General features: G+C 41.9%; 1 protein-coding gene across 4 annotated transcripts in view; it reads right to left on the bottom strand.

Moving 5' to 3' along the window:
* ILRUN (inflammation and lipid regulator with UBA-like and NBR1-like domains) overlaps positions 1-18,513 on the bottom strand; it is a 98,846-nt gene that overhangs the window by 4,670 nt on the left and 75,663 nt on the right. The window contains exons 4-5 of one of the 4 annotated variants that reach the window (XM_037000719.2): positions 13,980-14,308; positions 2,209-2,283 (exon numbers count right to left, since the gene is read on the bottom strand). In XM_037000719.2, the coding sequence (XP_036856614.1) occupies positions 2,209-2,283; positions 13,980-14,308 (404 nt within the window). The remainder of the gene's footprint in view (positions 1-2,208; positions 2,284-13,979; positions 14,309-18,513) is intronic. The other 3 variants (XM_037000720.2, XM_017663096.3, XM_017663097.3) reach the window with 3 other exon arrangements.

Here is an 18,513-nt window from a genome sequence, read left to right as displayed (position 1 = left end):
AGTGTCAGGGTCATGCCAACCATCTTGGTCAAAGCCCCCCAAGGCCCAGGAGGGGTAGGGCTCTGGAGATGGTGAGCTGGAGAATCACAGCCCTCAATAGGATGTAGGTTGTGTGGCACTGGGAGAAGGAGATCTGGGTTGTGCTCCTGGCTTTGTACCAGCTCACCAAGTGACCTTGGGTAAGGTCCCTCCCCTCACAGGATCTCAGGTTTCTCCTTCAGTCTTGCCAGATTTAAGGTTCTAGGGGTTGACATAAAGTGCCTGGCTCAGGAGGCTGAAAAACTTAGTATTCTAAGAAAAAATGCCCTCTGGTCAGGCTTAGGCCAGAGGTCAAAGCTGCCAAGACTAGCATAGTTTTGCAGTGGAAAGCACTGAAACTGTTTTTTGCTTTTTCCTCTCAATATAAAGCCTCAAAAGACCAGTATTATGTCTCTAGCTGCTTGCTGGTCTCACTGAACCAAACAACCCTGGAGGTGGATCAGGTGAATCCAGGTGAATGTGCAGGTGCTGCTGCAAGCACTTCAGCATGTTCTCTTTAATTCTCACAAAGATCCACTCAGACAATAGTCTCCAAGCTCAGAGAGGCGAGGTAACCTGATCACAGGCACGAAGCTAAGTGGAGCAGTGGTGTTTAAAATGCCAAAATGCCACGTGTCACACCCCAAGCCAACTATGCCTCCAGCAGGCAGGCTAAGGCTATAACGCACATGGTAGCCGTGACACCTGCCCCCTCAATCAAGTGTGGATGGGGCAGCAAAAGCAACTGGCTCCCAGACTCCAGATTGCGGGGCCTGGTCAGAGGGACACACACACCAGAGGTGGGAAGTGAAGAAGCTTAAAACAAGCTATTCTCAGTACTTCTCAACAATATTCACACACCTGGAATAACCCAAGGAAAGCAGTAAAGGCTTAGATTCCAGTAAGATTTAGAATCAACAATGTTCAAAGATCTCTGGGCAGGAAAAAAAACAGAGAGAAGAAAACCTGAAAAACAAACAGCATTCGTTTTCTATAAATATTTCCCCCTCTACCCTAAATTTAATTGCTTTCCACACCAAAGTTCCACACACTTAACATGGGCCTTTATGCAAGTACTAGTCTTGTGACTTCTCTGGAATGCTTGGGGAAGTAAGTTCATTGACTTTGCCAAGAACTGTTGGTCATGCACTCCCATTTTACAGATAAATAAAATGGGTCCAATGAAATTAGCAGAGGAATAAAGCATGGCATTTTCAGATTTCCACTTGAGTGCCCCAGCTCTTAGACCATTCAGTGTGGTATAACTAGCTTAGATTATGGTATTACTATTGATCCTCTGTTTACTGACTGAGATTTTGTGCCTTTTGGAAAGAAAAATGCTACTTAATTCCCTTTTACCCAGAGACTGGCATTTTAGAGTTGCTGATGTTTAACTGGTACAGAAAGGTGATTTGAGCTCCATTCTCCCCCTCCCCACCAATTAATTACCATCACTTCAAGGAAGGGAGAAGGAGCCAATTCTATTTCAAAATCACTTTATCATCTAGACTCCCCACATGCAGGATTATAGGTGTCACAAGTGGATCACAGAACACAGGCAATGCAAAACCAGTAGCAGAAGCAAAGCCTGGCAGAGATTCTAAGAACAGCTTGTCCAGGGTGTCCAATGGCAGAGGGCCAAGCAGGAAATGCCTGTCTTAATAGTGGGATGGAGGTATATTCGAAACGGGAGGCCCATCTATATTTCAGGTTCCATTGGAGTTCCAAGACCTGGTGTAACAGGTTCTGGTAGCTAATGTCTCCAACCCCAGCCTAAAAGTAGGGTTTGGTAACATAGATGATGTTCATTCTCTTCTGGGGCCTAGCAACCCTTTAACTTTTATCTGTAGGAAAAGCAAATGCCAAATATTTGAATTAAGCTGGTATCACTGACATCTCTTCCTTAACAATTGTGACACTACCTATAAATAAAACAGATCAAGGAATATATGCATCAGATGGTACTAGAGCCCTGAATTAAACTCTGACTCAAGGAAAATTTGAGACATCAGTAGGATTATCAAACTCACTGAGTTTGATACAGAAGGCCACCCTCCTTTCTCACCCTATATGGACTAGCAGCAAGGCTGGATTTATCCATGCTCACAGAGGGTATGAATAATCAAACCTAGAAAATAATTCCTGTATCTGACTCCAGCTCCAAAGGTCAGTTCCCTAGGGCCTACTCACCTTGCAAAGAAGTGGGTTTCCGAAGGCTCCATTTCTCAGAGCATCCCCACATGTACTTGGGGACAAGAAAGTGTCCTGGCAAAGGGAGACAGCCTTTAGGTATATTGCCTGTTCAACTTCCCCCTTACTCACCAGCTAATGAGACAGAGGTACTGCTCTCTTCTGCTGGTGTCTCGGGAAGAGACCTCAGGCCAGCTGAACGATTATCGTAGTTAGGCCAAGTCCTGAACTGCACTCCCATGACAGAGTTAACTGCTGTGAGCCATAATTTGGCTGATTTTCTAAAATATTTTTAAAAGAGAACATTTATAGACATACAGCAGAAGCTCAGTCTCCTTCATCATAATCCCCTTAATGGACAATTTAAGATCCAGTACTTGTGATCTTGTTCTCAAAGCAACCTAAAAATAACAACTCTCTGATTTGTTTTTCACAATAGCTTATAGCTGAGTCACTCCCAGCCAGTGATTTTGGTTGTCATTGATCTTATGTGTGTGCACCTGCAATATCTTAAAGTTCTTCCTAATATTACACAAATAACATTTCCAAAAAGGAATACTCAAAGTTGTCACTGAGCGGAAACATTAACTGTATGCTAAAGTAGTAAAAAACAGGAAACTAGTTTTGTTTCAGCTAGAATATTTTTTAAAAGATTACCTATCAACTTTCAGCACTAGGAGAGCAACTGCTCTTTTAAGAAGGTGGGGCCTGTTTCTGCCAATTATTTGTGCCTTGCACATAGTAAGACTCAATTATCAGTAAAATGAGTGAACTCCGAAATACTCTGCAATGGTAAAAGCCATCTCTTTGTTTTTTAACCTTTCAGGAAAAAAAAGAAGGCTCAAATTCCTAATGAAATGAGGATGTCTCACAAGAGTTTTTTTGGGTACACTTTTTCTATATTAAAGTTAGTTGTTCAGATAAAACACTACAACATGGAAACTTTCATACACCTGTCTTTGTTTTGATCTTATTTACGATTTGACTTAAATAAATAGAAGGTTCACACAGGTTAATAAAAGACAGAAGCGTCTGTTGCAAGGCTGTGAAGTAACACGCTCTCTCCTGGTGTACACTGACGGCAGCGTAAGATACCACCACGAGGGCTTTCCTACTCTGCGTTAGCCGGGCTAGTCCTGGTCAGAGCTTCACCCGTCTTGTGCTCCTTTTGTATCACTTCGGTACACTGAATGCACACACAGAATACAGGGTTTAATACCAGTTTTGCCCCGATCCTGTACTGCAAACATGGTGTGGTGAGACCCTGCTCACCAGGTTGGTTTGGCTGGCAAGGGCTGGAGACCAACCAAGCCCCCAATCAACCTGTTAGGCTCTCAATCCTTCAGAAATGAAATAGTCTGTATTGGACTAACAGGCAGAGCAAGGAAGACTTTCTCAGGCATACTCAAACTCTTCTCTTGATGGCTGCGGACTGCTCAAGGAGGCTTGCTTCTGGTGCAGCAGGGCCAGATCAGCATGACGGGGACCTCTGTAGATGTTTTCACTCTGGTGTTCAAGCCACTTTTATGTGACAGTCCTCAAAATTTCAAAGACATATTTGATATACTGGCTGAGAACGAGTGTGAGAACTAGCCAAAGAAAAGAAAATAAACCTACTTTAATGCACAAAGGCTCCGTTCAAAGACTTCTGGCTGTGCCAAATCTGTGCTTAAAAGCTTGACTCAGTTATAAGCATGCTGAATTGATTTTTTAAAGCCCTGTAAAACCATTTATACTTATACCTCTGTAGCAGTTTTTCTGTTGCTTTTAATGAACTTCTACTGTCCTGTTGGAGACCTTCTTATCTATCCATCCAATCTTCCATCATGAATCCCTTATTCTTCCTCCCTCCATCACCCACCCTCCTATCACCTCTCCACTCTTCCTGTCCATTCATCCTCCCATCCATCCAAGGCTCCCCATAGCCAAAGGCGACTCCCACAGCCTTCACCTTCCCCTGACAAATCAAGAAAATCACCATGAAGAATAAAACTCCAACATAATTGTGAAAGAAAACATTATTTAAAGTTCTACAAGGAGATAAAAGCTGAGTTCAACTTCTCCTTCTGTAAAGACTCTGGAAAAAGTGATTTGTTACTTGTAATTCTAGCCCCCCAGATCTCATGTAACAGCAGGCATGCTAGAATCCAGGTGGCATGCTAGCAGACAGAGCTCTCTCATAGCCCTCTCCTAGGGTAGAGAAGACTCCTGAAAAGGAAGAAAAAACTGTAAGAGTTTCACTGGGTTGGACACCCAAAAGGAGAGAAGCTCCCAGCCACAGTCGCCACTGCTGCTGCACTGTGGGAGGCCTGCAGATGCACAGGGGGAGGCTGCTGGTCCCATTTCCTCTCAGAATTTCTATTTTAGCTCCTGTAACTTTCTGTCCATTACCCTTATCTTCTATACCATCATCTCCCATCTCTCTTACAATTAGTTCACAGCATCATCTCGCAACAGCTGCCTGGCTGAGGGAGACGAACTCTCTCTCCTTGGTCCCATTAGGCCACACTTGGTTTCATCTTGCCACTCCCACTCAAAAGCACTGTTGTCACTGTGTTTCCTTTCACATTAAACAGGAACTCTCCTTTGCTCAGCTTTCAAAGATCTTCTTCCCAAATTTACCCCACCCTCCCTGAGCACACCTAACTCACCATAGTCAGGCTGGCCAGTGTCCCGTGAACATGCCTTGCCTGTAGTTGCCTCTTGCCCTTCCTGAATGTGGTTCATCTTCCCTTCAATTCAACTTGATCTCTCATCTACCAAGATATCACTTTCTTGGCTACTCCAAACCTCTACATTCTCCCTCCTCCAAACTCAAGCAAGCACTTGAGTGAACTAGAATTCAGTATAGTCTATTGTGGATAAAATGAGAGTTCCTGTGGCCAAGATTCTCACCTGGCCCTGGCTGACTAGCTCACTGCACACCTGTGGGCAATACATGGCTGTTGACTCTATAAAAAGAGCTCTACCCAGTGCTCTGGGCACGACATGGTGGCAGGACTGCAAGGCTGTAGGGCAGCAGAGCAGAGGCTGGAGTGGTGGCAGTGCCGAGGACAGAGGCCCAGAGGAACGGCTGTGCGGGACGACTGTGCAGAGACCCAGAGGATGGCTGTGCGGGATGACTGTGCAGAGAGACCCAGAGGACGGCTGTGCAGGATGGATGTGCAGAGAGGCCCAGAGGACAACTGTGCAGGATGGCTGTGTGGACAGAGGGGCCCAGAGGCAGAGACCGGCTTGCTGCATGCAGACTCGTTCTGAGTGAATGGGATTTTAGTGACTGATCTGCCACCTGGAAATAAAGTTGGGTATAACCCTTTCACCCCAAGAACGCTTTGCTGTCAATTTCTTTGGTCACACTGAATCCATAGAGAACTTGCTCGGGGCTGAAACCCATTGGCAAGACATCTTTCCTGGTTCTCATTCTTTCCTATGAGCCAGTCACATCTATGAAAATTCTTTGAAGAGAAGGATTAGTATAGGCTGAGCACCTAGGAGGCCCCACTTACTGACTAAATAGTATCAAAGTATCTCTGGTAAAGCAGTCTTAACTGGTCCTTGGGCAATGAAATCAGAGCAAAAAGCCCAAGCCCCTCAAGCCTTTGCAGGTGAATGTCCACAGCTTTGGAAAGGGTCTCACTTTCAGTTGAGCTCCCCCTGACATACAACAGCTCTTAATCTTACAGTTTGCACCTGGTCCTGCTAAAATATAATTACAGCAAACTTAGCTGAAAATGAGTCATTCAAAACCTGAACATCCATACACAGTTCTCACACTTTTGAATTACACTTATCTGTTTGAACCTATGTAATTTCACTGGTCCTACTTTAAGAACTTTCATCAGAAATTAAAATGCTGAATTCAGGGTACAGGGAAGAGAATACATCCTTATAACCAAAATAAAATATTCTGGCAATTTTGGGAACACTAGCTCTGTTTCAACTATAGGACTGTCCAGCATCAGATCAGTGTAAAACAATGCTCAGAGCCCCAAAGCAAATAAAATGGAGCTTAACAGCTTTGAAGCTGTTGAGGTACAAAAGGGGGAGTTCCTGGAGATACCTTTTATTCTCAGTCAGATAGTAATGTTACAAACAACAAAAGACACTTTCTAAGGCTCACAGTGTTTGCTTAATTAATTTTAAAAATGCACACATGACCCATGCCAATGAAAACACCAGCAAGGCTGGGACGACTTCACTGGCTTCCCTGGGTTTCAAACAGAGTCATCTTAATATCATTACACCAGAGCCTTCTGTCAAACCCCTTCTGGTACAGAATGTGCTAATCTGCCACTGAATGAGGGGGTGTGGGGGGGAAGCAGGTTCCTCGATGCTCTGCATTGCTTCCTCCCAGGCCAAATTCTTTTGTAGTTCCTCAAGATGAACAAGGAGGCCTCTACAACTTGACACTAAGTGTAAAAACCACCTCCAGAGAACAGCCAACAAACTTTGCTTCTGCCAGCAAATTTAATCACAGTGTGGCCTAGAAGAACATTAAGACTCAAACTGGGCAACTGGGTTCCAGCCCATGACCCTCACACCCCAATTTGCTGTTTGTGAACAAGTCTCAACTTCCTTATTATTTAGACAAATGAAGAGTATAACCACGAAAGTCACAAGACTGTTGCTGCTGTTCAATGAAGAATAAGAATAAAGTAAAGGTAATATGGATAACACGGGGTGGTCTCTTTACAGGTTAGAGAGTATTAAGCTCAGTCCTTGGCCATCTTTATTATCTATACCAGTGGTTTGCAAGTGGTTTGCAAGCCTACTACTTGCATCTAGTGGGTGAAGGGCAGGAATGCAGCGAACATCTTACAATTCATTACACTCCCACTCCCCTAAAAAGGACTTAGCTCGCCTAAAATGTCAACAGTCTTAGTCCATTGGCTGAGAGAAACCCTACTAGACACTCAGAACATGTGGATTGCAGCCAGTCTCACAGTGTTAGATACCATCCATATGCCACAATTCTCAAACTTGTATCTCCACCCAGACATCTCGCCTAGACGCTATATAACCTGGATTCACACAGCCCACATGGCATCTCTGTTTTGATGTTTATAGAAATTTCCAGTGTACCCAAAATAGAATTCTGATCTCTCCCCATGTCTACCACAGCTATTCCCTTTTCCACTGATTGCAATTTATCCTTTTAGTTGCTTAGGCCAAAAACCCTGGTGTTGTCCTTTACTTTATTCTTCCTTACACCTCCCTTCCAACCATTAGCAATGCTGTCAGCTTTAGCTACAAACTAGACCCAAACTCAGACAACTCCTACCTCCACTGGAACTGCTCTGGCCCAAGGCCCAAAGTACTCCAGTACTCCCTCTCTTCACGTCCACGACCACATTAACTCTCCACTGGCTCCCTGATTCCGTCGTCCTTGCCCTGTATTCTTCACACAAGAGCCAGAAATGATCCTTTCATAACATTAAGTCAGATCACATCACCCCTCTGCTCCAAACCCTTTAATGGGTCCCTCTGCCCTCAGACCAAAGACCAAAGCTTTATAAGGGCCTGCAAAGCCCTCCATGATTTGGTTTCTGTCTTTTGATTTCATCTCCCTCTACTGTCCGCCCTCCCTCACTCTGTTCCTTGTACAAACCAAGTAAACTTCCACCTCAGGGCTTGTACTGGCTGTCTCTTTGCCCAAAATATTCTTCTCCAGATACTCTTTGCAGGAAGAAAAAAATCTGACTTTAAAGGGAGGGAATAAGATAGTTTCTAAGTATGCCATAGTTCTAAAATACTAAGTATTTTCAAAGGGAGATTTTAAATTCACTCCAGAAAAGTTAAACTTCAGAGACTGTATCTTTTGGCCACAGTCAAGGAATCCTACAGGTTTTGAGAACTCAAGAGGTATAGGTGTTGCTCTCTCAAGAGTGAGTTAATGGAAATTTCAATGTCAACATAAATCTAAACCCAAGAAACTATGGAGGTTGTAGGGAATCTTTTCCCTTCCTGGAGGCTACAGAGAAAGGCTGATTTCTGTAGCTTCCATGGTAGCATAAGGGGAGAAGGGGTTTAATAGTAAAGTCATATAATAATTTGGTCAATAACTGGCTTGATCCTCATTTGAAATGTAGCAGTATATTATAGAAAGCATGTTCTCCCTAGCCTACAGCTATTAGTGCAGCTGACAAAAATGTGTACTTGAACACTATTTGTAATTGGAAAGCAATGTAGCATAGCACACTGTTAAGAAAGCAGGCTCAGGAGTCAAAAACAACTACTTTTGTTCACCTTCTGGTTTTACCACTTTCTAGCTGCATGACCTTGGGCAAGTCATGGAACCTGTGTACCCCAAGTCTCAGCAACTGAAAAGTAGGAATAACAACAGTACCTGTATCATGGTGCTGCTGTGCGGCCTAGGTGAAGTAATACATGTCAAACACTGAGCTTGCTGCTTCTCAGGAATCAATACAGGTAGATGGCAGGACTGGTATTTTTTTATAATAAGCTTTGCAGAACTACTTGGCCCCTTAAACTATGTACATTTATAATTTTAACAATAAAAATTAAATTTAAAAAGTCTTCATTCAGCACAGTGCCTGGCACATAGTAAGTGCTCCATGAATGGTAGTTTTACAGCTCTGATTGTTGCAGCCTGATGGGTCTCCCTGGGGAGAAGCAAGTTTTTGCTAGTGCCCCTTGCCAGAGGAGAGCACACACTGGATAAAGTGTCAAGCAGCCCAAGTTTTCCTTCCAGCTTCTCTCTGAGTCATCTTTAAACCTTTCATGGAAAGGGTCTGCATCTGAGAACAAAACTCAGGCTTCATGGCACGGGAAGGTTACACTGCTCTCTACTGCCTCACATAACCACTAGTCCTGCTAAGCACATCAAGTACCTGCCTTCTGGTCAAATTCAGTACGCTCTGAACTGGGTATATGTTGGGCCCAATTCCACTGCATCACCCCAAACCCTTTTCTTATTATTATGTTAAACTGATTGGCTACTTCAAAGTAGATAATAAGACCCACAAGCCATTACATCCTCAGGTCCAAATAGCCAAAGATTTGCCTTTTCCAAACCTCCCCCTGTAACCTCTATTACAATTTCTAAACCCTCACCTAAACTGAGGTAAGTAACTCTCCTATGCTTTTGTCAACACAGATAGCAGCAAGTTAGGAGAGAGTTGGTTTCCAATGTAATAAAAGCAGACTGACTCCATCTCTAGCTCTAGATCTGAAACATACTGAAGGGTGGTGGCTGTCAGAGAGAGAAAGGGGAAGCAGAGCAGGTGTGAATGTGGGCAGGCAGGGCAGCTGGCACGCGGCCGCGGCTGACGCTAGAGGAGTGCAGTGAACGTCCCCACAAAGATAACAAGTTTCTCCTTTTGAACTAGCACTTGGCAGAATAACAGTGGCTCAGACTATGATCCAGTTTAAAGGAGGAGTCAGGACATGTACCAGCTCCAAACATTTTTTTAAAGTAAGAACAAACACAAAATAAGAGCCACTGTCTAAGTAACAAAATTAATGAATCTGGGATTCTTTTCAGCTCCCCAAGTGTAAGGAAGTGAAGTATTTGGCTATCTTGAAGAACGGCCCCTTGGGTTTTGCCAGCCACACTCTTATTCCCAGCTGTCCTGAATCACCATTTGGTTGGTGTCTTATTCTCTGCAAGGCAAGGCCTTTTTTAGAAAAAATTTAGAGATTTAAAAAATTACTGGCAAATAAGAAAAAGTATCTAATTTTAATGAATGTATTTTCTCCTTCCACACCTCTATAAGCTATTCTTCACTGCTCTCACACTGCCCAAACAGTAGTTATCCTGGCCTCAGAGATGAGTTAGCTAGAATTCAGGGCAAGACTAGCCTTGGGTTAACAGGATAAGCACCTATCCTACCATGACTGTCCTCAGAGGCTCCTAAGCTAATCACATAAAAAGGGTTCATTAAAACAGCGTCTAACCTTTACCAGTACTCAATCTGACTATTCACCTGGGACAAGCTGGCCACAAATGAGTTGACAATGAGGTCAATCAATACCTAACAAAAGTGAGGAGTCAGATTTATGAATCTTTGGAGGTCAGCATCTAGTTGCTTTTCTGACTGACTATGACAACACTCACACAGAGAGGGGCCAGGCCCTGTGGGTTATGGGTTGGTGCTAGGGCAGGCGTTCCCACGCAGATCCCCCCTCGGAGAATGGAGCCCTGAATCCAGAGAACTTATGGTTATTCAAGGGCAGCTGGGGAAGGGCTCCAGGGGTGTCCAGTTCCTAGCACTGACAGATGTGCGATTATGTTGACACATTCACACAGTCTTCATAGAGCAGGTGCATGAAGCAATCTTTTAATTTCATCCTACCAACTTTAGCAAGTTAAACTGTAACTATGGAGGCAGCAGGAAACTATACCTGCCTACTAAAACTGTGGTCATGGGCTTCCAAGAGCATCATGTTCTTTCCAGGCCTTAATGGCAGGCATGGAATTCCTTAGAGTAAGTCAAATCTATTGTTAATGCAGTGATCCCTGACACCAGGGCACCAGCCAGCCTCCCACCCATCCAAATAAAGATGGCACTTGGGTGAAGTGAAAGCACTGGTCCCAAGTCGAGAGAGCCCCAGGAGCCTTTTCCATCCTTTCCACTCATTCACAAGTAAATAAGTAAAATTCTTAAGTAGTAAATAGAAGGGTGCTATTTATTATTAATACCACACTGTTTATACACCCCAGGAAAGAAGTCTCTACTCTTTAAGACCAAACAAATAGGGGATCTCATCAAAAAGATGTCACAGGCAATCCTCAGTTTACATTAGAGCCACTTGCCTTTTTCAGCTCTGCTTTTCTCATTTCTTGATTACACTGATCATTAGCTCAGTTAATGCTTTTGCTCAACACAGCCTCCAGACCAACAGAAAGATCTAAGGAAAGTCCAGTTCACCTACTAATATGTTTCAGTAATGTGGCATCTGGATTTGAATTCCAGCTGCCTCTTGCCAGCTGTTTGATACTGTATGTACAGTCACTTAGCCCCTCAGAGCTTTTCTTTTCTTATCAAAAGTGAGACGATATATGTAAAGTTCTTGGCAGCACAACTGGCACATAAGAAGTTAAAAAAAATCTGGAGGACATGTAATCTCATCACTTTGTCTAGTATAGCCTTTGGAACCTCAAGCACGCCTGCTTTAAAAATAAGTCTATATTCTTAAGACATAGTTCTTAAGAATTACATTAAAATGTTCAGAATTATGAATTAACTCTGCTTTAAGATATCCATTTACATATAGCCCCAGTTCTTTCCAAAGCCATCTGTAAGTACTTCATCCACTGCACCTCAAAGGAACACACTGCAACCAAATGAACCTATTTCCCATCGTCTGTCACCCACATCTCCTAACCACATGTCTCTTAGTCCTTCTGCCCTCAACACTTCAACTGTTCTCCACACCACTGGCCTTCCTGCCTTTCCAAATCTGTCCATCCTTTGGAAAGCCCTTTCCATCAGCTCCATCTCTACTTTATCTCTTCTTTCTCCAATCCCTCCCAGCCATACATACAGACTGTATGTGTTGACTGTGTTGTTCTATATTGACCAAGTCCATACTTCAACCAGACTGAATTGCTAACTGCTCTATGCATGTTTCATCTCCCCTACTGTGCTGTAGCTAACAGCTAGGATGGATAACTTATTTTTCCAGTCTCTTACTGAACAAAGCACACTGCTCCCAACAGTGCACAGGTGTGTTAAATACTTACTGATGACTGTCTACATCCTACCCCATTCCTACCCCATTCCTAAGGAGTCCTAAGAAGTGGAGGTGACTCAACTTTGGCCAGAAATGCTTTCAGAGAACTTGTTGGATACCTATGTAAGTGCTTTCTGAATAAGATCCTGCTTAAGAAAAAAGGGAAGCTCCAAGTTCTCTTTGGGATCTAAGTGCCACATTCTCAATGCATTAATAGCCAATTGTCTCCTTAGATATCATCTCCTTAGAATCTTTTCTCTGTGGTTCTTGCAAATGCTACTTCTAAATGATTCTCCAGAGTTCATGAAAAACTCAGGTAACATATCATGAAGTCATTAACCTCAAGAAGTATCTCATGGCTTCACGATACTCCAGCCTTCCCCACAAAAAAGCAGCATGGTAGGACCTCAAGGCTGGCAGGTGATCCATTTTGACACCCCCACCCCTGCCCTCAGCCAGGACAGCCATCACAGAATTGGTTAAAAGGCATCAGACTCCAAAGTCCTAAATGACTAACAGGTGGACTACACAAGAAGATGAGTGCAGTGTCCTGGCTAGGAACACCAACCCTCTTCTAAGGCCACAGCAATGGCTAAGCCAGGGAGCACAGTTGAGTGAAGAGGCTTCCATTATAGAAAGCATTGGAGCAACTGGCTTTTGCCCCCTCCAACTCTCATCTTCCCATTAAAATCAACTGCCTCAAGTTCCTGTTCTAAGAGGGCATGCTCACCTTAGGGCCTGACTCACTTAGCACCAGGAACAGTCATACTCTGGAAGGTTAAATTTAAAGAAGAAAAATCTAGAGAAATATGAGCTTAGATAATCTTTTATCACAGTGTTAAGAGTCTTCCTCAAATATAGGCAATTTACTGTCTTGTCAATTACTTTCTCTTATAGCCTTTACAACTAACATGAATCCACAGAATCCTTTATAATGACCATCCAATTGACCAATGAGTCAATCTTTTGTTACACTACTACTGATTGAAGTTCCTCTTACTAGACTGGAGAAAAAGGACTGATTCACATCACCAGGTTTCTTTTCCCAATTTGCCTCCTGACCTAGACCACAGATGAAGCATTGATCAGAAAAATCCCATTCTTAACAATAGAACAATTTATCCCTCAAAGAAACATCAATTTTATTTAAAAATTTTTGAGGGTAAATGCTAACACAAAGCAAGGGAAGACTTAACAGTTATATGATTTATATAGGTGGGATGCTGGGCCTAATACATAGCATTATTAATCAGAGAAGAATGCATAGGAATGCTCACAAACTCCACATGAACCGCCCACAACAGTGAGCTTTCAGCATCAGAGCTTTATTCAACCAACTAAAATCAACAACCAGGAACCATCGCCACCTTAGCAGAGTGTGGAAGATGCTGTTTCATCAGCTAGCATAGAGAGAAACAGACCAAGAAATCAAACACCTGGAATAGGGTCTCAGACCAATTAGAATATTTAAAACCATGGTTAACACAACAATTCTCTCACTTGTTTCCCACATGTAAAAAGTCAAAATATCACTTGGGCCAAATAAAATATCATTTGGGTTGTGGATGGGCCATAAGAGAATGAAAAGACATCAACAAGAAGATATGCTAACCAGGCAAAGAAAGTGAAGGCTCAACAATATTCAGGATGAAGAGCTGTGAAAAAAATGGAAAACCTCACCCAAAACAACAACAAAAACAAAATCAAAACAATAAAGAAAAAGTAGGAACAAATTCCAAAGATGTGGTTGTTGCTAAGTTTAGTATACATTAACACTGGAAGTACGGTAATATTTTGACTTCTTTTTTTAATACTAAAAAGTAAAAAAAAATTTGTTCTTTCAATACTCAAACCAGAGCAGAGAGACAGTAGTCAACTATAAATGTGGATGAGGTAACATCCACAGGACATGAGATGCGGGGAGGGGAGAAGGGGTAGGTTTCTGTGTCATTGCTGTTGGCAGGAGAGCTAAGCAGTCTTAAAGAACATTCTAGGCTTCTAATTTGCCAGGAAGGGGTGTCACAAATCCCAAGGCCCACCATCTACCCCTTCTCCTCTTCTCCAAGGGCACCTACCTTACTGTAAGTCACTACTGATAAGTTGTTTGCGTGACTGCTGGGGGACAGATTTACAGAGTTCTGAGAGAGTCTATTCTCATCTTGCTCGGTTTGGTCAGGAGCAGGTGCCCATGTGTTTTTGCTGATCGAGTCGAACCCGGAACCCCCAGGGTCTTTTAAGTTGTTTTCATCTGATTGTCGGTTCTTTTGGGGAGAGGCAAACGGGTTGAAGTTTCCTTCTACCTTGCGATGTGGTTGTGTGTTGAACTCCGTTTCAAAAGATGACAGCTGCTGCGTTACTCCTAACAGTCCACCCACCTCCACACTGAGAATCACCCAGATGACATCTGAAACAAAAAGGCAACTCATGTCAATGCCAGGTATATCCTCAAGGCCCAAGGCAGCCACCATAAGAACACAGAACAGCACCCAAACCATAGAAATACTTGTCTACATGCTAGTTTAAACAGCTTGCTGACAAAGTAGCTGAGTACATTTGAATTGAATTCATTTCTACTTTTTGGTAATGTCAAGTTCAAACTCTGGTACAAATTCAATAGAGGTCTGTGATGAGACCCATGAAACTACCTAGTTGATTCTGATGCACAGCATATGTAGAAATCATTATTCCAGAGAACAATGACCAATAGAAAGAAACCTAAAAGCTATGTTCCCAGAGCTGCAAGTTCTTTGTGATTTTTGCTTTATTTTGCATGTGTTTAACTCAGAAAACTCAGATCAGGCATAATTTGAGTACAAAAAATGCTTATAATTACTAGAGTTGCAATTTATAAGCCATCACCTCTCTCCCTTTGGGGGCAATTTTGAGCAACCATATATTGTTCAAACAAGGACAACAGAGAGTAAAAGAAGGAGCTAATTTACAGCAGGACACAAGCATAAACTAGCACCAAGACTGAAATATTAAGATGAATTTCACTCAAAGTTTTTTTACAATCTATGTGATCAAAACCAAAAATTTAGTATGCCTCAGACTTTCTAAAATAATCCGATTTAACACCAACTTTGTCTTTCTGTCTTGTAAGGAAACCCTATTATCTATACTGAAATCATAAGAGATGCTTTTTGCCTTTCTTGTTTTTTATATTTATTTTTTTATTAAGGTATCATTGATATACACTCTTATGAAGGTTTCACATGAAAAACATTGTGGTCACTACATTCATCCACCCATATTATCAAGTCCCCCGCCATACCCCACTGAAGTCACAGTCCATCAATGTAGTAAGATGCCACAAATCACTACTTCTTTGTGCTACACTGTCTTCCCTGTGACGCCCCCCCAACACCATGTGTACCAATCATAATACTCCTCAATCCCCTTCTCCCTTCCTCCCCACCTGCCCTCCCCTACCCCTCCCCTTTGGTAACCACTAGTCCCTTCTTGGAGTCTGTGAGTCTGCTGCTGTTTTGTTCCTTCAGTTTTGCTTGGTTGTTACACTCCACAAATGAGAAAAATCATTTGGTGCTTGCATAAGAGATGTTTTTAAAAGATGCATCACAGGACTTTTAGTCATAATTCAGTTCTTTATTTCCTCAATGCCCAAGCTAAGGGTTCATTCAAATGGAAGAATAAACAGAGTGGCAGTTTCCTTTGATGTTCAGCACCTCAATTCAGAGAACAGTGACATCAACTTTTCTGCTGGAAGGTTTTAAAAAATTGAGCTTCAGAAAGGCCAAGATGCTTCTTTAAGTGTGAACCTTGCTGAAAACAAGTATGCAAATTTGTCCAGGCTCCTAAATAAGTACTGAAAAGGTTGACAGGAAAAGGCAAATTCCATCAGTTAGCTACACAGAAATATAGATAATATTTAAGTCTAGAAAAAATATATGCAAAGGCCTAGTGAAGGAAATTGAAGAAAATCCTCTAGTGCAGTGTTTATTCTCAAATTCCAATTTGGATTCTGTATCTGAAGAAGGGGATAGTGTCAGACAGCCACAAATACTCAATTTACATTTAGTGGTTTGGTAGCTGTATTAAGTAAGAACTTGGTTGCATCCAAATAGCTGATCCAGAACTCTACTAAGTGGAGGTACAGTGACATCTGCTGTTCACTTATGGAATTACACTTCTTTTCATCTCGGGACGACAACATGAAAGCCCCTAGCAACACTAGCGTGACCCAAAGGATTGGGCACCCATCCATTCCAGACACACTTATTCTTAAAGCAAATGTAAATCCCATTTAACTAGTACCATAGAAGTTCAACCTGCTGATTTAATATTGTAAGCCAGGATATGCAGCAGCATGTCCCTTAACTTAAAACCTGAGACACAGTGCCGGGAATAGTGGGTCAGAGGACTTTCATTCAAGGCTGTAAGTCAATCTCATAAGCCAATATTGATGTTGGCCTTCAAGAGCAATTCAATGACAGGCAGCCTGAGGGGGATTCACTCCAAGGTCTCCTATCCTAACTTTCTAACCAAAGGTAACATTCACTCTACTGTTCATTCTTCCCCAGTGGATATGCCCTGTCTTGCAGTACATTAATCCCTATTTCTTGTCCTCCACCTATCTTGTTTTCCAAAGTCCTTTTGAAAGTCCATGATATGTTTGGCATATTCAGTTACAGGTCATATGTTTCATTCTCTTAGTTTAGGTGACTATGTTTATGAGAAAGGAGTCTTCTGAAGGCTGTTATCAATATATGAGACTAATGTCATTTCCTTCTGGCTTTGAGAACTAAAGCTTCTTTAATGTAACTCACTGGGCCTTATATTTAAGCCACTGCACTCTCTTCACCTTGGCTATTTTTAGGTACTCTTCACAGATTCTACATAGTGGCTGCAAAAGAAAGGTCATTTAAGAAACCACTAATTTATAAACACCAACAATAAACACTCCAGTTCTGATCCTCTTAAGTTATTACTATAATGAGTCATTATAAACATCAAAACATGCCTTCTACATAGTATAATCTGAGCTATCTAGGTACTACCTCTAGACCTCACATTCAGAATGTGCTCATCCCATGTATAGTGTATGTATGTCCTAAGCAAACAAAAAAGATACTAAAGATGGGTCCAATAAGCTTGTTTCAGGGAGGTGACCATTTCCAGCTCTTGCCAGAATGCTTTGATTACTGAGATAAGAACTGCCAGCCAGTTATTTCACTATCTGCGGTGACAAAATCATAAATGCAAGCAATCTTAGAGGTCATCTACTAGAACTAATTTTGCTTTCTAGATAAAGGATCTGAGGTCTAGATGTAGAATAGGCTCACATCAGACTTCAAGTAAGAAGTCAACTTACATGATGCCTAAGAAGTCACAGCTCTAAGTATAGCTTTTTAAACTTACACTTGTGTTTCTCTAACAGTAACTTGGGAACCCAAATACTTAGAGAACTAAAACAATAGTAAGTCAGTCCATTTCCCAGGATATAGTATCTTTTCCCACAGACATAGGATCTTCAGCACCAAAATCAAGAATAGGCCAATAGGATATCCTAGAAAAGGAGTCAAGAAAGTAGAACCAAGTGCCAAGCCTACACAGAGTTTATGTAATCGAATGGAGAAATTAACTTTAGAATGTCTTGCTTTCGGGTGATTTTTTTAAAAGCACCGGAGCTAGAACTTTGGAGGTAAAAGGTACTATAAATATTATTTCCTTCAACTTGTCCCTTCTACTTGTAATGCCTTTAATAATAAGTATAAACTTCTTTTTATAAAAAAGTATAATCAATTACTAAAGAGAGAATGTAACCTTTTTATTTCTTAAGTTTAGACTATCAGAAGTGTAGAGTAAAATGAAAATATTTTATTTGGAACATTAATGAACCATCCAGAAACACAAAGACATCTCAGATTATGTAAGAATGTTAAAACATTTGCATATATCTAAAAGCTAAGATCAAATCACACCATAATAAACATAAACTGCCAGCATCCACGATTTGTCCACTAAACCAGAATTGTTAAGAATCAGTATAATACTCGAACAAACTTTGTTCTTTCAGTACCAAACCAGGGGATATGGAATACAATACATATACAGCATGGGTACATACATACTGAGTTGAATAAGTAAATGGGTGGTGGGAACAAGGTTTCTCATTGCCAAAGAATAATATTACAAATAAGAAAGAATGGAAGACATTCTAAAATGAGTTCCTGTGGTAGTGCTTTAAAGTCAAAAGCATCAATATAAACTCATGTTTATCTTATATAAATACAGATGAAGCAACACAGAAGTAATTACAGATGTTTGTATGCAAAAGTTAGTAAGCATATACCTAGTTTTGTCTGCTTAAAGGGCCTAAAAGTAATGACACCCCAGTAATAATGAACATTCCCAGTGCTCAGTGGTTTCTAAATACCATTCTCTAGGCCATGGCAGGCTGTGCGGCAGGAAGGGCACCCAGGGGAGAGGAGGATGCAGGGCGCTGCAGCAGGGAAAAGTGACGAGCTGCCCTTTGTTGTCTGCCAGGAGTGCAGGCCACCTACCACTGGGTCCTCGATAAGGTGGAGCTGCCTGAGAAATTGAGGCCATTGTACAACCACTCGGCAGGTCTCAAAACAGATTTTTTCT

Source organism: Manis javanica, chromosome 16 (genome assembly GCF_040802235.1).
Source record: "Manis javanica isolate MJ-LG chromosome 16, MJ_LKY, whole genome shotgun sequence".
Lineage (NCBI taxonomy): Eukaryota > Metazoa > Chordata > Mammalia > Pholidota > Manidae > Manis > Manis javanica.
The sequence above is the reverse complement of the archived record's forward strand: the minus strand, read 5'-3'. Positions and strand labels throughout refer to the sequence as shown.